The following is a 26251-nucleotide window of genomic DNA, read 5'->3' on the forward strand; positions in this document are numbered from 1 at the left end:
TAAGATGATAGGTGCACTATTACAAAATGGTTGATCTAAGATATAAATTTGATCGATTCGACATTTAGGTTTTTACTACTGAAAACAATTAAAATTTTAATATTAAAGGTCCAATACTAATTTATATATATACATAAAAAAAAAATAGAGAAGTGTTGTCTAATTTTAGAAAGAAAAACAAAACAAGATAAATATAAAATTCAAATTTCTAACCTCACGTAGAGAGGTACAGCCAATCATTATCGCATTATGTGATACTCCGAGTGTAGGTTCACACATCTATATTTCAATATTTAAAAAAAATATAACACTAATATATATGATCTCGGGAGAAGAGCATGGGTTCACGTGAACTTGGTGACCCTCTTTGGATACACCTCTCAATCTAATACTCCTTCCGTTTAAAAAAAATGGTCTAATTTGACTTGACACGAAGTTTAAGAAAACAAAGAAAACTTTTGAATCTTATGGTCCTAAATTAAAGTTATGTCAAATGTACAAAATTGTCCTTTAATCTTGTGATCTTAAACATGTCACGTGAAAAAATGAAATTAAAATGTTACAAAAAAAAATCATTCTTTTTGAAACAGACTAAAAAGGAAAGTAGTTTATTCTTTCTGAAACAGAGGGAGTAGTAAATTAAATAATTATATTTATACCATTTGTTATATAAAGTTCTTGACAAAGAGTTTAGTTTCATACTTTTATTTTTGTATGTCTCAACTCTCAAACTCTCGGTTATTCTACAATGTGATAGTGCTTGCTTTTGAACAAAATGCAATTTGTCAACTCATGTGCATGATTCATTTGGTTTGTCACTTTGTTTCTAAATAATTTTCAAATTTTTTTTGTGTGTCAAATATTAACGGTCTCACCGATAACCGAATCGATAACAATCAATAATCAATAAACCAATAACCGATAACGATCAACAATTGATAAACCAATAACCGATAAGTCAATATCTCAATGGTTCTATAACAATTTAACATATCTATAAACTAATAGCTGATAAATCAAATTGATAAGTTTTAAGATCAAACGAACCGATCGATACACAATCATACGCTATAAAGTTGAATCCCAAGATCACAAACAAATGGGAATAGTGGTAGCTCACTCGTTCACTTGTGACAACTCATCTCTATCTCTCCTTTCTATTTACTAGTATCTCAATAGGTGTGTTGCATATAAATATCAAATTATGTATATGTAATATATCTAAGACTAATTAATAGTCGCGTCAAAAAGTTCCTTCACAATACAAAGAACAATTAAAAAAATAATTTGTGAGAGTCCATCACTGAGGCCCCCAAAAGAAAAATTTGACGCACAATCAAATTTAATCATGAACAAACACAAGCATTCAAAATCATGTAGCATCCAAATTTTTTTAATGGGAAAAGGGTCAAAATATCCCCAAACTTTTATTTAATAGTCACGTTTATCCTTCACTATATTATGCGGTTATTTATGTCCTCGTCATTACGAAATTTGTCGTACATAACGGAAACCCCCAAATAAGTTCAAATTAATCCAATTTTTGTTTTTTAAATAACCTATAATTCCCAATTGAAACTCATGCCCAACCTATCTATCTATCTATCTTAACCCAAAATAATTTAACTTATTTTCCATACCCATTTTCAAAAGAATTTCATTTGGAGCTACTGGCATAATCCTGTAAATTGTTTTTGTACATGTATGATGAAAAATATTTGACTATTTTCCCGTTTATAATTACAGAGTGCATAATTACTTAAGCAATTAATAGGATTTTTTCCATAAAACAATTAAACCATAAAGGAACCATTTTAAAATGTGCACTAACTTTGAATTTGAAAGAAACAAATTTTAAAGTCTTTTTCTTTTTAAAAAATTTAAGTCTTACTTTGAGATAGTATGTGTTAGTGTGGCATTTTAATAATTTAAGAATTCATATTTTTTTGCATGGCCACATAGATGTTGGTTTATGGCCGTTGGTGCACTTCTCATATATGTTACATAATGATGGATGAATTGGCAGTTGGTTGTTGCCGTTGAAAATAATTATTGATGCATTACTTACTATTCACTGTATTCAGCATTACTCCAAATGGAGTTAGTGTATATGTTACAATTTTCTTGGTGCATGCAGCAACTCCCAAGCCGTTGGTGGCTTAAGTGTCCCTTTATTTTCATTCTTTATTCCCCCATTATACCTTGTAACATATGTAACTCTTAAGGCTATTATCTTCACTATTTAGTACCCCCATTATCTTCCTATTTATTTCTAGGAAGACTTCTTTTGCTATAAATAGTAGTGGTCTTCATTTGTTTTACATATAAGAAAATATAGAGTGCATAAAGTTTGTTAAAAAAAGAGAGATCTTATTAGTTGAAGGGATGTGTTTTTTTGGTGGAGCTTTGGACTCATCTCTTGTCCAGAGTTGTTGAGTTATCTTTTGTGAATAGACTGTTGTATCCTGGAGGGGACAAGTCAAGTAGGACTACTGCTGGACCAGTGAAAAACATTTGTTGCAGTGGGATTGAGTCTCCTTAAAGAGAGCGAGATATCCGCGTCTCAACCTGAATAGATTTATTTCTTCATTTTTATTTTCAATTGTAATCTTGTAATTCTGTTATTTTGTAATTTTTCACTAACAATATGTTTAAAAATGAGAGGAAATCCTTTTATTTATAGCCAATAAGGATGGTATGAACAATGTTTATTGTACCTTATTTGAAAAGTTTCAAGCTTTTAGAAAAATCACAACTCATCGAAAAAGTCACACAACCCTCTTCAAAAAAGTCACACAACCCTTCGAAAAAGTCACTACTCTTCGAAAAAGTCACAATCTTTCAATGTGAAAAAGTGTTTGCTTTTAATACAATATAAATAAATAGTTTTAAATATAAAATATAAAGGATATACTAAATTTGATGTTTTTAGTTGGGGGTATTATATTAAATTAACATAATTAAGTTAGGGAATATAAAAGATTTACTAAATTTGGTGCTTTCAGTTGGGGTATTATAGTAATTTAACATTCAAGATAATGGTTGTTTTTAGTTGATGGTATTGTGGTAATTTAACATTCAGGTTATGAGGTGTTTTTAGTTGGGAGTATTATTGTAAGTTAACAATCAAGTTAGATACTCATACTTTTTAAGGTAGTATGTTTAAAAATGAGAGAAAACCCTTCTATTTATATTCAGCAAATGATAGTATGAACAAGTGTTTATTGTGTCTTATCAGAAAAGTTATAACCCTTTAAAAATATCACAACTTATCAAAAAGTCACACAACCATTATGTGAAAAGGTGCATCCTTTTAATATAATATAATATAAATAAATAAATTAGAATATAGAAGATGTATTGAATTAAGTGTTTTTAGTTTGAACTTTGAAGTATTATAGTTAGGGGTGTACATGGTCGGGTTGGTTCGGGTTTTTCAAATATCAAATCAAATCATTTGTGTCGGATTTTTAAATCTATAAACCAAACCAAATCAAGAAAACTCGAGTTTTTCAACCTCGAGTTTTTTCGGATTTTCAGGTTTTTCCGCTAAAGTATTCATACAAACATATAATTTACTTGTACTTCAAATATTTCTCCAGTCCTACCAAAATACAAATATCTAAGGTGTTTCTTAAGAATACAACACAAACAATGATATGATTAATGACACTAAAATATCTAAAAATAAAAATAATAATGAAATCGCATAAAACAAATATTGCAAATTAACAAGTCATAATGAAAATGATCATAATTTAAAAGTACTAAATCATGCTAAAATAAGTTTAATAAGTATTAGTTACATGACTAAATATTAAAGGAAATTAAAATTAGATTATGTACTTTAATTGTCTAAACCAATGTAAAATCAAAGAACAAATATTCAATATTATTGTCATTCTAAGTGTTAAATTGATTTACTTTTTGCATTAGTATTAATTTGATTTTGATTTAAGTTTTATTATAATTACCAACATCTATGGACTATAATCTTTATGGAACTATTCAGAATTCTAAGTTTCAAACTTGAAATAATATATTAAAAGATAAAAACTATAAAAAAAAAGTATAAGAAATATTTAAAAATTATATCAAAGTAAATATTTTTATGTATAAAATAAAATTTTAAAATTATATATATAATGTCGGGTTGATTTGGTCTCGGGTTGGTTTTTTTTTAGTTAAAACCAAACCAACCCAAATATAGTCGGGTTTTTTTTTTCAACACCAAACCAACCACTGGTCGGGTTTTTTTTCTCAGTTTGACTCGATTTGCGGTTTGGTTCGATTTTGTACACCCCTAATTATAGTAATTTGACATTTAAGTTAGGAGATGTTTATAGTTAGGGGTATTATAGTAATTTAATATTTAAATTAGAAAATTTATGTTTTTAGGGTAACATAGATAGATATAAATTCTATTAAACTCTAATATACACAAAAATACTCTAAGAGGTCGCTAGTAAGGTATATAAGAATAATGCTAAATAGAATTAGTAATGATTGAATTAGTTATGCTCGTATTATTGCTTATGCATGGTTTGGTGTTATTAAAAATAGGCCTAACCCATCGGTGACCCCTTAAAGTTGGCATGAAGTTTCACTTAGGAACCTCAAGTGGACGATGTTCATTTTAGACACCTCATGTAGGGTCTCACTGTGTCATTTTGATACTCTTTTGCCAATCAACAAAAATATATGAAGTGTGTGTTACACTCGCAAATGACGTGTAAAGTGGCGAATTAAATGTCGACATTTGTCAAAAACAATTTGTAGATAATGAATTTTGAGTAAAAATATAAAGTAACGAATGACTCAATGACACGTAGATTTTTGCCCAAATAACTTTTTTAAAACAAATTAAATCAATAAAATCCCCACGTGACCCCCCGCCCCCCACCCCACAATTGTCTTCTCTAAAAACCCATACCCATTTGCAGAAACACCTCCCCCCTCCCCCCACCCCACAATTGCTTCTCCAAAGACCCATACCCATTTGCAGAAACACCCCCCCTCCCCCTCCCTTCTCCAAATACCCCTACTCATTTGCAGAAAAATCTGCACATACCCGCTCCCCCACCCCATTGTCTTCTCCAAATACCCCATCTCTTTTTTGCTAAAACATCTGAGCACGTACATACTCTTTCTTTTTTATTAGTGTCTTCTTCAAAAAAAAAATTCTTTTTTACCCTAATTAGCAGGTTTATAATTCACCAAAAATTAAACTTACTCCTCTTTAAATATTGAATTCTTTCAAGAAAGAATCTCATGAATAATTTAATATTTAATCTTGAAATGGGTCTATTCCTAAATTTCTAAAATAGTTTCCATCATTTTACTGTAACTATTTTTATTCAATTTGAAAATTAAATTTGGCTCAATTCAGGATTCTCTTAAAATAGGTTGGAACTTAAATGGATCGACATAGTCCTTCCAATTAAGGCCACCAACTACCGACAGTAATACAGACTCCATCAGCGCATTCAAGGAAACCAACTACTGACAGTAATAATGACTCAATGAACCCATGACATAATCCTTCCAATTAAGGACACCAACTACAGATAGTAATACAGAGTCAAATCACCCCATTAAAGGCAACCATACCTAGTAATAAAGACTCAATGAACCCATGACATAGTCCTTCCAATTAAGGACACCAACTACAGATAGTAATACAGAGTCAAATCACCCCATTCAAGGCAACCATACCTAGTAATAAAGACTCAATGAACCCATGACATAGTCCTTCCAATTAAGGACACCAACTACAGTAATACAGACTCAAATCAGCCCATTCAAGGCAACCATACCTAGTAATAAAGACTCAATGAACCCATGGCATATTCCTTCCATTCAAGTACAGAGTATTAAAGACTCAATGGACCCCTGGCATAGTAATTACATTCCAGGCAACAAACTACCTATTTTGCTACACAATTTACACGATGTTACAATACAATAGCTAAACCCTCCCCCACTCTTTCTCAATGGCAAGGATTAGCAAAACATACAAAATTGCTAATACGTGATTTTAAACCCCCATCTACATGTACTATTCATCTTCAGTATTAAGCCCAAATATCCGCTGCCGCCTCTTGTCAGAACCAGTTCTGAAGGACTCGAAAACAGCCCTAAACGACTCGTGTTCTGCTCGTAATCTCTCTTGAAATATGTTCTGCCTCTTTGGTTCACCATTATGTCGAGTTGATGTCAACTTCTCTTCATCAGGTAAGGGGTTTGACTTCTGAAAATGACGAAACAATAGGCCAGCTTATCATATGGGTTCCAAGTATATGGAAAATCTCATTTTAAGTAGTTTACCAACTAAATGTTGTATTACAATAACAAAAACTCCAGAAAGTTAAACAGCATGGTTACAAGCATTATATTGCCAAATAAGCATCAAGATTTATTCAAGATATAGATGATGATGAGCAGAGGCGTATCCAGGATTTCGGGATGATGGGTGCATTATTACAAAAAGGTTGATCTAAAATATAAATTTGATCGGTTGGACATTTAGGTTCTTATTACTGAAAACCGTTAAAATTAATATTATAGGTCCAAAACTAATTAAAATGTCAAAAGTGTTACCAATAACCATTTAGAGAGGTGTTATCTAATTTTACAAAGAAAAATAAAACAAGATGAATATAAAATTCAAATTTCTAACCTCACGTAGAGAGGTGCACCTAGTCCTCATCGCATTATATGATACTCTGAATATGGGTTCACACATCTATATTTCAATATTTTTCAAAAATATAACACTACTATATATGATCTCGGGAGGGGAGCATGGGTTCACGTGAACCCGGTGACCCCTCCTTGGATACACCTCTGATGATGAGCCAAACAAGTTAAACAATAGTTGCATGAGGAATCTCACCAAGTTGTATCCTGCACCAGGACCAATTATTAAAGATACATTGGTTGCTTTTGCTGCCCCTATAGAAAAGCCTCTTTTGGTAACCTGGGACAAGTAACATAAGCTTAGGTGTGTATGTACCGAACACGAGAATAAGTAATAAACCCACTTATATTCTTGGAAAACAAAAAAGTATTATTCTAAAAGCATTTGTATATAATCTAGACATATACAAAAGGTGAGGGTGGAGGTAAGGGTTGGGGCGTAGGATGGGAGCTACAAGGGGGTGGAGTGAAATGAGGTGGGTTGGAGGGTAGGGAGAGGACACAATTAATGTGGAATAGCACTTCGTGGAAAACAAGGAAAGTCATTTTCCTCATTCTAAAGGCATTTGTTTTCCCGGAGAAAAAGTTTTCCAAAATTTTTGACAAACTGAACATGGGAAAATTTCCTCCCAAGCAAACACGCACTTGGCGCAAAGAAATTGCACTAGTGCCTCTTTTAGAAGAACGGCAGAACAGATGGCGAAAAAACAATAATCAGATTAGTAGATACATGTAATCTCAACTTCCTCTCCAAAACGTATACAACATAGATTTTGGTAGCCGGAAATAGATAAGGCTAGTACACTGGAAAAAGTTACAATCCCACATCTGAAAAAATCATTGAATAACCAACCTTAATAACGGATAAATAAGCATGCCAATATGATTCACGGCCAACGCCTAATAAGAACTTCCCCTTCAAACAACTTAAGCTTTTAATGAGATGGAACACTTAATTCACTCCCAATGATTCTTCCCTCCCCTAGTGCCAATGTAATTTGATAAAAAGTAAATCTGCCCCATAAAACAACTTAGCCTTGCAATGATATGGAGCCACTTAATACAATTCCTACAAGTCTCCCCTCCCCTTGGAAAATAAACAAGCCTTTGCTGCAAGGTTTTTATGCCATCCCAAAGTTATCAATATCAGCTGTCTAGGAACTATCCTGCATCCCGAACTCAAAATAATATTGTCAAGGGAAGAACTGTTAATATACCACATGTCCAATCCAATGAAAAAAACCGTACATTTCCAAGTTTTTTAAATCAATTTACATTTCTGATATAAGAGAATATAGGCACCGAAACAACCTATAATGTCGAGAAACGCATTCTTTCTTTAAAAATAAAATCCGGACTCCTATTTCCATTCTAAGAGATGTGTAGGACTCCTGGTTTACATTCTTTAAAAAATTCACTTTTCAAAGAAAAACATTGAGGGTGGAAGGGTAGAGTTTTCCCAACAATTCATCTACCAGATGTTTGCTAATGTAAAGCGTCAGGAGATGACAGGATGAGAAAAAGTAAAGATATGACGAATGATAAATGGTCAGCCTTTGCTGGTGAGCACATCAGAAAAAGCAGAAAGGGGAAAGCAGGCAGAGAACAGAGAGCCGACATAAGTTTCACCAATCATCCCTCAGTAAGAAAAAACACATCAATATAGAACTAGGAATAGCTATCGTCCGTAACATGTAAAGGTTACCTGGTCACCCCAATGTACGAACTTTCCTTCCTTGCTGTAAGATTGTATCAACCCAGAGAGAGCATTTATGTTTTTAGTGGCATCTTTATTTCTTCGAGTATCATCTTCATCCAAATCAGATGACCATTTACTCTTTGCCAATTCTTTTACTTCAGTTATTCGGTGATCCTCTTCATGGTCTGAATCCTGATCATCCTTTACATCGCCTGATATCAAATTACATAATAAGTATGATCAGATGCTTTTTGCAGCCAAGACAATGAAGAAAGGACAAATTTGTTCGTATCTACTTCAGAATGGCATGCATAAAGTTGAAGAGATCCAATGATTATGTTAGACAGAATCCAACTGATGTTGAGAAGTAATCAGCATTGAAAAAGAGAATAGGTTCCACCCAGTGGTCAAAGCTAAGGGTTGGCGGTTGAACTTCGAAATCAGCCAAGTTCAACCACCACAAAAGCCGGGTCCTTTATGTTATTACACGATAAAATCAGCTCAGCCTTGTTTTAAGCCTCAAAACAAACATATGACCTACTGTGACTACAACGAATGTAAATTTTAAAGAAAGGGACCGATATGGTGATATCTGTTGCAAAGGTAAGAAACTATGCCATCTACACCAGAATCATCACAAATTGATTAGGGAGGATCACCAGAACTGATTCCAGCTTTGCTAATCACAACAATGTTTACTAACTAGAATTTAGGACATACAACAAGAGAGACAATACAGCAGCAGCATAAGAAATACAAATGACCCTTTGGACAGATCCATGGCATACCATAAGATGGAATATCCTCTTGGGGAGGTACTGTAAACTTCTCAATATTCTCTTCATCTAAAGTGGAAGGCACTCCCAATGAGTCATCATCTTCCATATCCATGTCCACCTGCAGATCCAAAATAAGACTCATGATTTAGAAGTTTCTACCTCTGAGTAACACAAGCTGTACATGTTTTGGTACTACAACCTGAAAAAGATGTGAATGATGACAATACAAGTTGGTGGACATCACATGATATTCCTAGTATATTATTACTATTGTAACTTATTTATTGTTCATTTGTTAATTTTCAGAAGTAAAGTGTTCAGAACATTATCAGCCAACATCTCTTTTCTTTCCTACCTTGCATTTGGAACATTGCTGACTGTTCATTGTGCATTATAAGTAGGAACTAAAACCATCCAAGACACTTTGTCATTTCATATATTAATTTTTGTTTTGTAAATGAAAGCCACTTTATAAAATGAATAAGCTATGAGACAACAGAGGAAAATATTTTCAAAAGCTATATGATACAAATTTACAAGACAGGGGATTTTCATTTTATTTTTTGTACAACTTTACAAGCTATGAGAATCCTTAAGCCAAAATATACAAAAGAAAATATAGGACTTTCCAAGTAGCATTTCCGACACAATCATAGGTTAGTCAAAGATGCGCTTAAGCCTTGGAGCGGGGGTCAAAATGGTCAAGCGCTTTGCCTCACTTGATGTGCACTTTAGTGTCGTCATCAAGGCGCTAAGGCATATTTTTCCTTGCCAATGTGCCTCTTCTGAAGAGGTGGCACAACACAATTGATATTTCACTTTATCATTTAAAAAATTCAATTTCGTTGTTCATATATTTGTCATTCACGCTTACAATTAGGAGTCTTGGACTAAACATATATATTTGTATTTTTTTCTCCCTTTTGCGCCTTTTTTCATTAAAGCTCACACTTTATTTGCACATAAAGCCCCAACAGACCTCGGAGTTTTTTGCGCTTTTTGCTTTTGATAACACTGCCCATGCCATTAATCTACCTCTTCTAATTGAGTGGACGTCTTGCACAGGGATCTCTCTTCATTTCATACCTGCTATCCGCAACTTTAGGTGGGCCGACATATTTAGGGGACGTTTGGTATGAGGATAAGGAATAATAATCTCAAGATAAAAAGCAAGCTCAATTTATCATGCATAAGGTTAGGGGTATAAGTCCCGGGATCATTTATCCCACCATTTGCATTACAATGACGGACAAGTTATCTCATATATATGGTGGCATAACTAATCCATGGGATAACTTTGTCTATCTCATCCCCCATACCAAACAACTCCTTACATTCTGAACAAATGCAAGTGTCTATGTGCTCACATGGTCATGAGTATGCTGAACCTAGGGTAAGGTTTTAAGAAAATATGCATAACAAAATTTACCTCTTGGATTCCACCTTCCTCCAGAGCATCTCCATGAAGTAATGACTGTCACATTGTTGAAATAAAATGAAACCGTAAGGACAGATGACATATTAGCATCCAACTCATACAAGCTGATAAAAATTAACTTCTCACATAAGGTCTAACAGGCTACACTAACAACTACTTTGCTGGAATAAGTTAAATTACTCAAGTATACTTGAGAGTCCAGGAGTGTAGAACCTGACTGACTATACAACAAGATAGTTTTAAGGAGAAAGAACCTTAACATCAAGTTTCAAGTACATGGATGGAGCTTCCTCCCATTGGTCAGCCATCTTTTGTACATCATCCCGCATGAAACCATGCACATTCCTTGCTGCACATCCCTGAAATCCACAAGGACATGAGTTTAAAAAATATCTTCAGTGGATCAGATAATGTACAGACATATATACATACAATGCTTGATGTTAGATCGTGGCTAACAAAGAAATACATGAGCTAACTTACCGCTGGGTCCTTATAAGCTGCTTCTAGCAAGTACACTTCATAGCCAGATCTCTGAAATAATAAGCAACAGAAATAAGCAAAGAAAATAATCATGGCAAACAGAGAGGCAGCAATCAGCTTTTCTTAAATAGCTGTGATGGTAACAATTGAAGAAGATAATCCGTCATCCAAAAAAAACAATCAGCAGTTCGAGAAGCCATAATATTGCAAAAGTAACAGAAGCAGCATGCGTCACTGAAGGAAATGCAACAAGCAATTAAATTCAGAAAGCAAGGAGCACCATTCCCATCCAAAAAGCAAGAACTCTGACAAAGTGTAATTATTTATTTTTCCTTTTGATAACAGTGGTGTCCAGTCCAACCTTGCATGCACCTCGACAATTCCACCGAGTACTGCTACCTCCCACCAGCCCAGGTATCTACCTCGACCCACTTCATAACTTCAAGCCACCTTGGCTAAGAATTATCAAACTAATTCTATGTAATAACCAGCCAAAACAGAAACTGACTATACTATAAAAACAAATTACTAGAGGACAAACTTAGTGGCTCGAGTCTCCTTGGCAACAAAATCTAAAACATAAACCCACTTCAATTGTATGGTTGAATTAGTTGCTTGGAATCTTCACATATTCAACCACTTTCACCAAATCAAGTTCTTTTAACACCTCACCCCAAACAACCAAACCTAAACCCAAAAGAAGGAAAATTTGGTATGGTAAAATAGACAAACTTCCACTTATATGATCTGTCGATCAGAGAACCTTCTACAAACCTTCATGATCTTAAAAGTTCTTTAATAGGATTTATCTGTGAGATACATACATACATATATGCAGTTGTCACCCACAAATTTGTGCACTCTAAATACACAGTTGTTTAGCTGTATTTAGATAACCAGCATAATACATCGATGGGAAAGCAAGTGCTGAAGCAGGTAGCTCTAGAAAAGTTTTCAAATACTTAAACTATTTGCCATCTACAGATCCATAGTTTCTATTAAGAAGTTGTAGATTGGAAGAAATGTTAAATCCAACATTTATCCAAGTTTTCTGTTGCTCTAGCTGGGGGTTTCAGCCCCGTCCTAAATGACAATTGAGCTTGCTTACTGAAATTTATAATTCTGCATTGTTCTTTGGTTAAATTAGTTTGAATCTTCAAGCTTGATGATCCTGCACTTTGAGATATATGCCAGTTTTATCCTAGCAATTAGTAATAAAAAGCTAAGTTTTAGAAGCTGTCCAAGTCGATGCATTAAGCTTTATGCTTGTCGAATAGCAATTATCTCCAGATTAAAAACATCAGCTAGTGAAGATTTCAATATCCTACCACAAACCAAACTACTCCATACACAGTTTTTGGTAACATCATAACTAATCTTGAACAAACTTTGAACTAGTATTCTCATAATTTCCAAAATCCAGGAGCCTATTCAATCAGATGGAGATGTGATAAAGATATCCTTGGCAATACCTATCACATTGTTGTGTTATACTAGACTTGAAGCTTACTGTGAGCAAAACAAGACACGGCAATAATGTCTTTGGGGAATTGCAAACAAAATCACCACCAAAATATTGATGACAATGTTCAGCCAAACATAACCAAAAATGAAAGACAGGTTGATTGTTTTTTTCTTCTTTAGTAAATCTACTCTAAAGCAATGACTATATCAAATCATTACCAGCAGTCAAGAAAGAGTAAAAACTCATAAACAATTCATCCACAAGTCATCAAGAAATGGTACTTTTAAGTGGACCAACAAAAAATAGAAACTGAGGTAAAATACACCATGAATTAAATAGATTGCAACTAACAAAAACTGATACTACAATACGACTATAACAATATATTAGGACTTGATGGAGTGAGTTTTCGAACTTGCAGTATCCACCCAGTCACATTGGACAACCAACGGAAAAGCTGTTGCGGCAACAAGTTCTCTTGATCAACTAAGGTTATAATACTTAAAACTTGAAAGAACAGACAACCTATAAAGCAGTAACAAACTATATATATACAAACACAAAAGGTTTAAGACTTTTAGACATTCAAAGTATCCTAGAAAATAATTGAACTAGAGTATAGCACTTGAACTGGTTGCATAATAGAGAGAACTGAGAGTATACCTTCGCAAATGCCCAAAACTGAGCAAAATCAGCTACCCGCAGATTGCGGTCATCCACTAAAATGAGGCACAAATACCAGCAACAAATGGGTCAATTGCCGAACAAAACTGCATCTGTAGTTAGTAAACTGAAGGCAGTGCAAGGCACTGCATCACCACTTAATCTATAATTAAACTATGGTTGAACTTTTTAACTAGACAATCTAGCATGACTTGAAGAACCAATGTGCTAGCTATTATCAAGAAACCTATGGGATGCTACCTACCTTCAAGTTCCCTAAATCCAACAAAATGGAGGTTTTCTATAGAAATATGCTCCAATAGAGAGCAACAGATGACACAACAAAACAACTGACAGCAGCATGTAATCATTTCACTAGCAAATTTCGGAGAATCTCACAGACACAATAAACAAAAGAATAGACATCCAGCTGAAAGAGGAAACAGTGATGCAAACCATTTCACATGTCAGTCTTAGATTATGGACAAAAAGAAAAAATGTGGAATTACAGAGTAAGAGCTATCTTGCCCCAAAAATACCATACCAATTACGAAGGAGAAAGCCCCCTCATCCAGGGTCTTTTTGAAAGCCTTCAACATGCTTGAACGATAAGCCTGAAGAGGAGAGAAAATAACAATAGAGATAATAATATATACGAGGCAATAAATTGCAGAAAATTGGGGAAAACAAACTAGTAAAATCCCAACTCATAAAAATCAACTGGAAATACCATAAGATGACCTCTATTTCATATTTGATTCCAGAAATTGCATACAGTATAGAAGAGACAAGCTACTTGAAAGATGCAATTACAATATACTAATTACATCAACATTAAACCCACAAAAGAAATGCACATATGGGCACGCAAACTGTTTATAATGCTATGTTTCTGTTACCAAAAGATATATAATAAACCACTGGAAATATCCTTCTCAAAAAGAATTGAACCACTTTACATAGAGTGTTACCTCGTAGTTTCAAGAAATAGCTTCCTTAGCATGCAAATATGAAAATGTTTTTTAGTTGATTAGGTGAACTCGTCCCCCTCAAACCCCCATCCCAGTAGCAAAACTGGGGCTTTTCTCAATTTGTTGGTGACTCGAACACTCACCCTCATGGTTAGAGGCGGAAAAACCTTTTCTACTACACTACCCCCCCCCCCCTCCTTCTCCTTTTTCACAGTGAAAAAAAAAGGAGAAAATGAGAAACCATAGTTGCTTGTTTGCTTTATGTCTATAACACTCTAATCCAATCCTAATGCACCCCACCCCACCCCCAAACAAAGGAAAGAGGAAACTTAACTAGGACTAATTACACTTTCCCTAGCATTGCATTACTAAGAACTTGAAGAATCTAACAGTAGCAAACAAAGAAATTGTAACCTTAAATAACTATAAAAAAATTGGACAACGAGAACTCAATACTGCATAATTCTACGTTGTAAATTTACAATACTCAAGTCATCTTAGCCTTACAAATACTAGGCAAAGAGGAACTTGTGCAACCAATAAAATATCATTCCTTTAGTAAAATATTGAACTTCTGTACAAATAGCTACCACTATGAGGGTGTTTGGCTAAGCATATAAGTTGACCAAACTATCTTATAGATACTTTTTGGCTAATCTATTCCATTTGGTAAACACAAAAAGTGATTATAAGCCAAAATCAGTTAAAAGACATAAGTTTGACCAAACCTTTTACAATTGTATCCCCGGTATCTTTTGTTATCTCTGATATACACTTCCTAAATCATGGATTTTACTACACTGCAGACAAATAGATTAAAGCTACCTAATAGAAAGGCAGATAAATATCTTAAATCTAAAGGCTCCAAATTTAAATCTGTGGAAGTCCAGTTATCTCTTAAGTTCAGGCAGAGATGGCTTTACCTCCTCCATCTCAGGTTCATAGCAGTATTCCATAACCTTCTTTGTCACCATCTTTTTGCCCCTGATAGAACCAGAAGATTTCAAAACCTCACTCTCCTCAACCTGCATGTCTGAAAGAACTTGTTTATATTTTTGGGAGAGGACTTGAAATAGCTAGTAACTGGAATTAATAGGAGGCTTGAACATATGAAAGGAAGAAAAGCGAGAGATGTTGACGATCAAAAGAACTTCAAGTAAGATAGCAAGATAAGACCTTGTCAACTTCAGTCATGAAGTACTCATCCATTGAGTGAATACGAGGGGCAGTGCCACCGTTTTCAACCTCAAGGTCACGTAACATCTTTGCCAAATAGCTCTTTCCACTCCCTGAAAAGGATAATAAAAAGATGAAAATAAAAGAAGAAAACTTACAGAGATCCAAATTCTTTGGGCACAGCTTTCCTTTTTAAAACATTATTCGTATAAGAATGCAGGAAATGAAGTCACAAAAGGACATATAACATGACTGCCTGCCGTTAAATAATTATATTTAGGAGGAAAGCAAACTGGTCATACTTTTCCAGCCCCTACACTACTTTCAGTCAGTATATGATGGAATCATAAAGTAGGCCAGCAAATGCAACGCAAGGAGGAAAAAAGTGAAAGAATTTTCTCAATGGCTCCCCATATCCAGAAAAAGGGATACTTTGATCCAGGACCACACTTCATTTTATGCCAGAGCAAGAATGCGTACTACCACAAAACCCACAAAAGGAGGGGGCAAACAGAGGGAGAAAGAGAAAGCCACGAAGAGAGAAAGAGAGCTGGAGAGAGAGAGAGAGTGTGTGAGTGTGCGCGATGTAAAAGCAAGATCATTAATAATTAGCTAGTACTTGTGCAGAAAGGTACTCTTTAATTTCAATTGGCCTGGAAAAATTCAAAATACCTGAAAGTAGAATTCTAGGTCATAATCCAGTGACATGTCTCCCCTTTTGGCTATAAATTCTATTTTATTATCTAAACTTCATCTTGATATAATATTTGCAAATCAATATTTGTTTCACAATACAACATTATTTTAGTAGGAAGAAAACTAGTTTCAAGTGAAATAATGGTTTCACGCCCAAAACTTCAAACCTTCTTTTCCAAATGAAATTTTATTCCAAATACTTCAAATTCTCCCCTATTTTTTTCAATTTCATCCAAATGTTCTCCAAATGCCAACTAAACATACCCACATCATACCAAATCAAACCAACCTATCTATCTGAAGAATAACAATATATGTGGAGGTGCGCAAGCAAGAAGTTAACAAACAAAGTGCCCCAATTTGTTTTCTAAATGATATGCAGTAAACCATCCATCTAATCTTTTTACATGGGCCACTAAATCCCCAAGTCATAAATGTCTCCATCTCAAAAATGATGAACTGATACGAATGCTACTAATTCATAGAACTCTCCAATCGTTATGCCATACCTTTCAACTATTATTTTAAATACCTTATCAGAAAACTATTACCTTAAATATGTCTCCAGCAGACTTAACACAATAAACAATTCACCTTTCTTTTCTTAATAACAAGAAGGGCTCACTTTTTCTTTCCTTTTTTTCCCTGGGGGGTTAGGGGGGACTGAAGGAGTCTATTTAAGTGGGGAAGGTGTTTAATCTCCTTATCAAGTAATATAAGGGTAAATAATTTTCATTCAAAGTAGATATCAACTAAAAGCAAACGGACAACTACATAACTTAATGAGATAGCTCTTGGAAAGAAAGCAGCACCTGGAAGTCCCCGAAGAATAACAACAAGATGATCAGGTCGGGTAGCTCGGTATGGATGCTTTAGAATGTGTATAGCATCAATGACTTTTGACTTATCTGAAGGTACCTCTAGCAGAGGATGTTCACTTCCTCTGGAGCGTATAGATGATGAAGTATAACGATGCATATGGACTTGCTGGTGAAACCAAAAAAATCAGTTATATTAGGCGTTTTACCATATCTTCAACATAAAAAGGATATCAAATTTGTCAAGACAGGAAGATAGCTAAAGACACACATATGTACATCTTTAAGGCGAAAACAGACAGATATCTATTTTTTTTTAAAAGGATACCAATGCTTGATATACCCCCAATATCACACAATATTAGCTTAAAGAAGTGTTGGGAGTTATTCATTATGAATGGAATAGGATGTAAGATTTATAGTCGTCAATTGGGAGTGTATCCAAATAAACATCATGTGAAGTGTAAACCTCATTGTGAGCCATCTTGCAAGAATTAGAACTGTAACATCTCGCAACTAGAAAGAACTAGAAGGAATTTTAAAATCTGGAAATAGTTATTTTTGGAAAGTACAAGGAAATCTGGAAAATTGCAAGTTAAAATTGAGTTTTTGGTCAACTTCAATCGGCCATAACTCCTAGCTCAGGATGAGTTAAGTGTAGTTCCAGATATGGTTGGAAAGTTCTTGGGACGATCTTTCCAACGCCACCAAGTTTGCGCGATTCCGAGTTCGTATGAGTGAGTTATTCCCTTTGGAAGTTGGGTTGTTGGATTAAGGAAATGTCCAATCCGGAATTTTAAGGGGTATTTTAGTCTTTTCATTTGCCTTATTATTTTAATCCGTTTTTAGGAGTTTAATATGGGTCAAATTAGATTTTAGTCAGTTTTAGAATTTGGGATTTTCACGCTAGGGCTAAGGAGAAAGGAGAAGAGAAAAGAAGAAGGAGAAGAGGGGAAATTCATCAAGATCGATCAAGGAAGTTGGTGTTTCGCCAAGGATTTGCTTCTATCAGGTATGTGAGGCTCTCATAACGTTGGGATCATTCTCCCACGTGCCAAACATATTTATTTCAGTTTGGATTTGTCCTAAAAGCATATGAATATTGATGATCTTGATACCTATTCTTGAATTCATATATTGTTCTTGAATTTGACTGAGTTGGGAAGTTTCTGAGTTCGTTACGTCGCATTATAGAGTCGTTTCGAGTTAGGTTCTTAGGTACATTTGCTGGGTAACTGTATCTAAAAGTAATCTAGAAAAAGAACTGAGTTTGGGTGATTTGGGGTTGGAAAACTAAGAAGAAATTTCGTCGGACGAAATTAAGGGGTGGCCGCGCATCGCACGCCTAGTGCCCAGATTTGAACATCTCAGCTTCGCATCGCGGAGCTGACACGAGGTGTTCTGCCTCAAAAGACGTTTTCGAAACCAAAATTTAATTATGCCTCCGCGTCGTGGACCCACCTTCAAATCTTGAATTTCGGTCTTTTCTCATGTTTAGCTATCTAAAATCATTCCTAAACAACATGAGATCTTTCCAATCACAAATCTTAATCCTTGAATCCATAATACAATTCAAGGATCAGTTAAGAGTCAAGTCAAGAGCAATTAAGATCAAAGTCAAGAGTCAAGTAAGAGAAGTTCATTTCAAGCTTTCACAAGTCTTTTACAAACGTTTTAACTTTAATTTAAGACTTAAGTTTTGAGTTCAGTAAAGAGTAATGTTGAAGTTATTTTCTTCAAAGAAACATATGGGGACTAAGTATTTCCCAAAGAGATTTAAAATGTTTTACACATTTAAATAAGAGGGGAAACTGAGATTTTCAAAGGGCCTACGGGCTAGTTTTCAGAAAAGTGTAACAGCTTTCTAAATGAAACAAGCAGTTCCCTGAGATTTCCAAGATAGCCTTTGAGCTAAGTTTTTGAACACTAATCTCAAATCACAGAAGAACTATGTTTTTAAACATAATAGCTAGTATATTTGGGAGTAGTATTGAGCACCGAATTGGGGGAGAGCATGAGTTCAGATAACTCACGTCTCCATAAAACCATGTAGCCACCATGGGTAGAAAAGGGTCATACTTTTTATATGAACCTTTTTCACAATAGACTAGTGGATCCACTTAGTAGTTCAGGTCCTATACCTCTGGCCGGGTATAGGATGCGCTGGCAGCGTGAGGTAGATCATTGTATCATCGCTATAGCTCTTATGTGATAGTTGTCGGTTAGAGAAACTCCCACAGAAGTTATTGTATTTTTACATACATTTCAGAGTTATGTTGTATCCTTGTATATACATAGAGTCGACATCATGTTTTTAAACAGTTTTTCTTTATATTGCACTTGTTTTAAACTGCTTTATATTGAAATGATTTCAGTTAAGTATTCATGAGTTGAGAAGAGCCAAGGTAAGTGTTTCTTTCAGATTCTCTTTCCAGCCTTTGTTGTTTTAGCATTCCAACTCGCATACTCGTACATTCAATGTACTGATGCCAGTTGCCCTGCATCATTTTATGATGCAGACACTGGTAACTAAGATGGGCATCCCAGCGCACCATTGATCCAGTGAGCAGTTCAGAGTCAGTCGGTGAGCCTCTTTGCATTCCGGAGGATCTATTTTCATTGTTTTCTAGTTAGTTCATTAGGATGTTGTGGGGTTTGTCCCAACATCCATCTCAGTTGTTTTAGAGGTTCATAGACAGTCAAATGTTAGTCCTGTGAGTCTTTTCATTTTCATTTCTTATTGTTAAGACTTGGGTTGCCACTTCTGACCAAGTCGAATGTTAAATCTTTAAAACATTCTCAGTTATTTTATTATTCAGTTCAGTTAAGTTCTTTGATCATTATAGATATTAATATTGTCTTCCGCTGAGTTAAGTAAGTCAGGTCAAGGGTTCGCTTGGGGCCAACAATGGTCTTCGAGTACCAGTCCCCCCAGGGTGTAGGCTCGGGGAGTGACAAGAACATAACTAAAAAGTACATAGAAATCCCATATCAACTCCCTGGGTTGTTTTCCATTTGCCTGAATCCTGATAGCAAAATACAAGAGGTTTGGTCCCCACAAGGATGGAATTTGCTCTTTAGGAGATTTCTTAATGATTGGGAAATAGAGTGGGTATCGGATATGCTAGCTTTGATTGGAGATTTTCCTGGCACAAATCTGGAAACAGATAAATTGCTATGGAGGCATCATACTGATGGTCAATTCAATGTGAACAGAATGTATAAAAAGGATCTAGCCACAATTGCGGGGAAGAAATCAGGGCCATGGAGTGCTATATGGAAGAGTGTAGCCCCTACTAAGGTGAAGTAATTCACTTGGTTGGTAACTAGGAGAGCTTTGTAATTAGCCTTCCTAGCCCCTCTATGTACGAATTTTTGGAGGTCACCAGCATACCCGTAATGCTGAGGAATACAACATTACTAATTTTTTTTTAAAAACTAGGAGAGCTTGCCTGACACATGATAAACTTCAAAAGAGGGGAAAAATTATTGCCTCAAGATGTTATCTTTGTAAAGAGGCTCTAGAAACCAACAATCATTTGTTTCTCCACTGCAAAGTAACAACACAAGCATGGGCTCTATTCACCAATATAAAGAGCCTAAATTGGATTATGCCAGAACATACAGCAGACCTACTAAGTTGTTGGTCAGAAAGGGAGGTAGTAAGAGCCAGAGGAGGTGGTGGAGAACAGTACCTACTTGTATCTGGTGGATCATTTGGAAGGAGAGAAATCAGAGAATTTTTGTCGAGAAAGAATGCACTATAGAGAAGATTAAGTGAAAAGTAATTACCACTTTAGGTTTTTGGTGTAAAGAAATGAACATAGAAGAAGAAATTCAACTAGTGGATTTCATAGGAGCATTGTAAGTAGTCCTGTTTTTTTGTTGGTTTTTCTATGTAACTAACGCTTTTGGAGGTGGCCAGCATAGCCCTTAATGCTGAGGAATACAATGTTACCAGTTTCAAAAAAAAAAATGCAGAAAAGGTCAAATTACTATAGTATGACACCACAACAATTAGCCACATAAATTGGGACGGAGGGAGTAATAAATACTCGCAACATAGGTATAAATGGTAAATTCCTTATCAAAGGAAATGGCAAACTAGCAAAACAGCATTCGGTAAAATCATTAAAAAAAAAAATTACAAAAGAATGTCAATTCTCCATAAAAAATTCTTAAGAAGTACTTGCAAGTAACTACTAAAAAAAATATATTGGAATTTTTTTATGGTGTTTAAAACTTGTAGTTCACAAATTCTATATTCTATATATAATATAAAGGAGAAACATAGACAAGGCTATGACCTCCATTTGCATTTATCCCCCCGCCCCCCGTTTTAGGGGATGGGGATTTTTTCTCATTTAAACTTGTAATATCACAAATTCTATATTCTATATATAATATAAAGAAGAAACATAGACAAGGCAATGACCTCAATTTGCATTTATCACCCCTCCCCCCCTTTTGGGGGGATGGGGCTTTTTTCTCATTTAAATTATAATTATTTTATTGTAAAGTGAATTACTTAATTTATTGCAAATAACAAATATTTTATTAATGGACAAACATTTACAACAAAGACTCTTCACATGCCATTTTACAAGGAGTAACTATCCATAACTCACATCTCTCTAATTTTTAATCTTAATAAATTTATTTTTCTTTTAAGTATTTTTATCTTTATTATTTAATTTATTTACAAGGAGTAATTACTCATGGCTTGAACCTCTTTAAATTTTACTTTTAATGATATTCATAACTCCCATAATTTTCATGTCCATAACCTCCAAACTTTAGTTTGTAAGTTTATGATATCTTATGGTATTCCTCTATTTTGCTTATATAAATTCATATTTAGTTTCATGAAGATTCAGATTCAAGGTTATTCTTTCTCTTTTTCATCATATTGGTTTCATATTGGTTTGTGAATGTGTTCCTCTATTTTACCTATACAAATTCATGTCTATTTTCATGAAAATTCACATTCAAGATTATTTTTTTCTTCTTCATCATATTGGTTTGTGAATGTGTTCCTCTATTTTACCTATATAATTCATATTCAGTTTCATAAAGATTCACATTCAAGATTATCCTCTCTCTTCTTCATCATATTGGTTTGTGAATTAACTAACATATAACAAAAAAGAAGTATATGAAGGTAAAAAATATTTCATTTTCATGTACTTGGATGTACTTTCTTAATATTTTAATGTTGAACGTCTTATCATCCTCCAAACAAGTGTGATCAAGAATATCTTTGTAAAAATAAACAATGGGTCGTTAGTAAGTGATTGTTCTCTCTAAAGGTCAATTTGCGGTTGATATTAACTTTATAATCATATAATGTACTTTGATTACAATATTTGTTAGATTTAAAGGGATGATGATTATTTTTTATTAGTATAATCAAAAATATAATTTTCAAATATATTGTATAGTTTAGATTTCTTTCTTTTTCACCAATATAATTTTTTTTTGATTGGTATGACATTTTATTTGTTCATAATTATGTCAATTATTTTCATTCAATTGGTAGCACATGATGAGGTGACATAGGGAGCAAAATATGATGCCAGATCTACATGAAAAGGAAAATGCTAGAAAAAAATTGAAGCTTAATTAAGAATTACTTTTGCTAGAATTTCTTTTACTTTGAATTGTATTAGTAACTTAGCTACTTTGGCTAGAGCTTTTTTTTTACTTTGGCAATGCTACTCATTTGGTCCTCCACTATCCTACTTTTTTGTTATGAAATACAATTAATATAATTACAACCAAAAGAATTATGATGAGGAGTTCCATTTTTATGATGCTCGCAAAAAAATGAAAGAATTAAATTAACTAAAATAGCATAGATGAGCCTTTTCTCAAAGTTTGATGGCCCTTTTAAAAAATAATTGAATTAATGACGTGGCTGAATCATAATTGATCACCTGTAAAAAAAAATGATTTTGCAAAATCAAAAATGTTTTCCGTTAACAAATAATGGCATGGATGAGCCTTTTCTCAAACAGAAATGGCATGGATGAGCCTTTTCTCAAACAGAAATGGCATGGATGAGCCTTTTCTCAAACAGAAATGGCATAGATGAGCCTTTTCTCACAGTTTGATGGCATAATTGAGCATTTTCCCTTAATTATATGATGTGATATGTAACAATCTGTTTTCGTCACTATTATTTTTGTTTGAAAAGTATTTGTAGTTTTCCTTTTCATTTTTAATTACGTTGTGAATGTAATAGTGTAGGTTATTTTTATGTCCTAACAACAACTAAGAAATCCTTGTAAATCTTGCATCTTCTTGATGCCTTTAAATGAATCTACTTACTTCGTAAAAAAACACTTGTGGTTTTTGAAATAGTAATGTGACATGGCTCCTATGCAGCCACCATTCATTTATTCATTTTTTGACTCCCCCCCCCCCCCCCCCTCTTATCTTCACCATTCATTTCTTTATTTTTTAAAATCAATGCATAATTATTATGTGTTTAATGTCTAATAATATAATACATTCAAATTATTCATAACTCATATCTCTTAATCTTACTTATAACTTCTACTCTTAATATTATTCCTAACTTTTGTGTTTTCATTACCATAGTTCTTAACCATATTTAATTAATATTTAAAAATTATAAAGAAACAAATGTAATAACAAAGACACAATGAAGAAGTTTAAAAGCTTTTTAAGAAATCGGAATTTGTATAGAGAGTCAAGAACTGCTACAAAAGATGAGAGAAAATAAAAATACATATAACATTTTCAACGTAATACAATATATTATTATTTCAAAATATGACTTCTTATTCTATTAACTTCACCACTTTAAATGTTTTGTTCTACTATATACATATGAATAGTTTGTACTTAAAAGGATGCACATAATTTCTATTTTGTATATTGAAACAAGATGAAAAAACATATCATGGCGCAAATGAAGAGAAATATCAATATTGTCTTATCTGACACTAACTTGAATATAAATATTACATAATGACGTTATTAAATAAGAAATATATATATATAAATTTATTATTTTTTTCTTGTAGCACGCACGAACAATTTCACTACTTAAAAAATTAATCTTGAAAATATTTTATATTCGTAATGTACATGCAAATTTGGATGCACCTCTACTAATTCCGTGTGTTACTTGCTACCTCCCACCAACATGGGTACAGGGTAACTCTATCCGTCATGGCTTAGACAAATGAAAAAAATCACCTAGTATTTCTACCTCAACTGAGGTTTGACCTCATGGTTCTTGACCCACTTCATTGCCCACTAGGTAGACCTTGAAACTTTTTAAAGGTAGTGTTCCAATATTTATGCGATAATTAGATAATATTTTCAACATTTATTATATCAAATATCATCTCGTGAGCCACTCAAGAATATAAACAAAGCCCAAAAAGAATTGAAGGAGTACCTCGATAGCAGTGCCAGATGACAAATGTAAATTGGGCTGATAACGTGATATGGACTTCTCTTCCGGGAGTGGAGGATAATATGATGACAAAGGAGCTGAAGAGCCAACAGAACCTGGAAACAATGAGGCAGAAGTTCCAGGTGGTGAAGATGAGACAAGACGCTCGCGCAAAGGGGGTTCCATTGGAAGAGGAGGTGGAGGAGAAGCTGGAAGTGGCGGCTGGCTAGCATATGTCTTACAACCCTGTGCCGAATATAAGCTCGTGCCACTACGGTCCGCTGAATTAACCCTCTGGTCATATGGGGAACCATAGTGATTTGATTTTGACTCCACGTGATTCGGCATTGCATAAGCCTGCGAATAATGATGGTTGTAACTGTGACCATCCACGGGAAAATGGCTTGTCTGTTCATTGTACAGTTTATTCATCCCTGAAACTCCATGCCTTGGAAGATAACCATCTCCAAGTTTTGAGCTATACCTTGATCCTTCATAATTCTGTTGGTCGTGCTCTACATTGTGGTGAGTATCAGCTTGAGGACTACCATATTTGTAACCATTCTTGTCATATCCTAATTGTCCAAACTGTACATTCCCTTCCCTCGGTGGATATTGCTGTCTCTCAAAACGTTCTTGGTCATGAAATGTTTGATTTCTATCCATATTACCATAACCTTGATCTACATAACTGCTATTGCTATTTTTGCCACCTAAAAATCCATCAAATTTTCCATATTCTTCACCATCAAAACTTACACGCCCTTTGTCTAATTCGTGAGCTGCCCCACCAAATTCGCTAATCAGCTGCAATCTCCTCTCATTGTCAGTTGAAAACCTAGCTAAACTAGTCAATTTTTCATTCGTAAAAGTACCCGATGAATCATCAACTCTCATTCTCTTTACTCCAACATTAAAAGAACCCGGTGAATCATAACTAGGTTTTATATTTCCATACACATCTGAGGGGCGGGGATGATGCTCGTAGCCATCAACAGTGGGACGATGAGGAGGGGGAATAGGGGGGCCACCGCGATGATCGATGAAGGGGTCGTACGCCGCCTCATGAGGAGGAAGTGGAGGGCGGGGGAGGGGTTGATTGGGATGTGGTGGTGGATATCGGAAACTAGGGTTAGAAGGGAAAGGGGTTGGAGGAGGGCAAAAGGGGAAGTGTGAGATTGAGCAAGATGGACAGATTCTACCTTGAATTGGTGGTGGAAGAAGATGAGGACGCCATGAATGATCCATCTACGATCTTCAACTGGACACAGATGATCAAGAAGAGCACACACAATTAAGAGAGGACAAAGGGGAAAAGAGTAGTGAAGAAGGAATTTTGTGAATAGGTGTATTATACAAGATCTATAGAACTACTCTTTTCAGTTCCTTTACTTTTTTCTTTATAATAATAAGTTAATAACATCTTGTCATTGACTTGGGCTTTTCATTATTTATTCAAATTATATAAAAATTGATATATTATTATTAAATATTATTGAGTGTTTTTACGATTTTTACCCCGAATCATTTGGATATATATATATATACTAATATACACATACGTATGTCGAGGAAAATATTATATTGTACAAGGCGCATGAGAGATCAGAGGAAGCCTCTATAAGAGAGCATCTTCTCATGTCATAATTTTTTTCAAGGTGCCCGTGCCTCGATGGCCATGAATCTTCACGTCTGTAAAAGTTGATCATCAATGGTTAAACAATGCATTAAACATAGTATATTTTTGAGATTTTTGTAAACATAGTTCACCAATACGTATTTTTGAACGTTAAAATTGTATTGAAATATGCATTTCACTTGAAAATCGAATCGAAACAAAAGTTAAAGCTATGTGAGTGAAGAAGAAGTCCCTTCACAAATGTTAATCAACTTTTTGACTCGCTTAAATGCTCAATTGGTATTTGCCAAAACAAG

General features: G+C 34.4%; 1 protein-coding gene across 1 annotated transcript; it reads right to left on the bottom strand.

The window, feature by feature from the left end:
• Nucleotides 1-6053: 6053 nt before the first annotated feature.
• On the bottom strand, nt 6054-25631 carry LOC125809768 (uncharacterized). Its single transcript, XM_049489367.1, has 13 exons — nt 24320-25631; nt 16882-17056; nt 15374-15486; nt 15121-15222; nt 13771-13840; nt 13227-13282; nt 11099-11149; nt 10870-10974; nt 10607-10651; nt 9187-9295; nt 8400-8610; nt 6896-6974; nt 6054-6250 (listed from the first exon to the last, which is right to left on the bottom strand). The coding sequence occupies exons 1-13, from the start codon at nt 25562-25564 to the stop codon at nt 6059-6061; spliced, it is 2553 nt and encodes an 850-aa protein (XP_049345324.1). The 5' UTR covers nt 25565-25631; the 3' UTR covers nt 6054-6058.
• Between the last annotated feature and the right edge of the window lie 620 nt (nt 25632-26251).

This window comes from Solanum verrucosum, unplaced genomic scaffold (genome assembly GCF_900185275.1).
Source record: "Solanum verrucosum unplaced genomic scaffold, falcon-dt-bn FXZP01000121.1, whole genome shotgun sequence".
NCBI lineage: Eukaryota > Viridiplantae > Streptophyta > Magnoliopsida > Solanales > Solanaceae > Solanum > Solanum verrucosum.

Excerpts from the sequence above, each read along its gene's own strand:
- LOC125809768 (XM_049489367.1), bottom strand. The coding sequence starts at position 25,564 with ATGGATCATTCATGGCGTCCTCATCTTCTTCCACCACCAATTCAAGGT. Across the intron at positions 11,150-13,226 it reads AGTTTTGGGCATTTGCGAAG|AGATCTGGCTATGAAGTGTA; the intron begins GTATACTCTCAG and ends TTATTATTTCAG. Across the intron at positions 6,975-8,399 it reads CATTGGGGTGACCAGGTAAC|CAAAAGAGGCTTTTCTATAG; the intron begins CTTTACATGTTA and ends GTCCCAGGTTAC.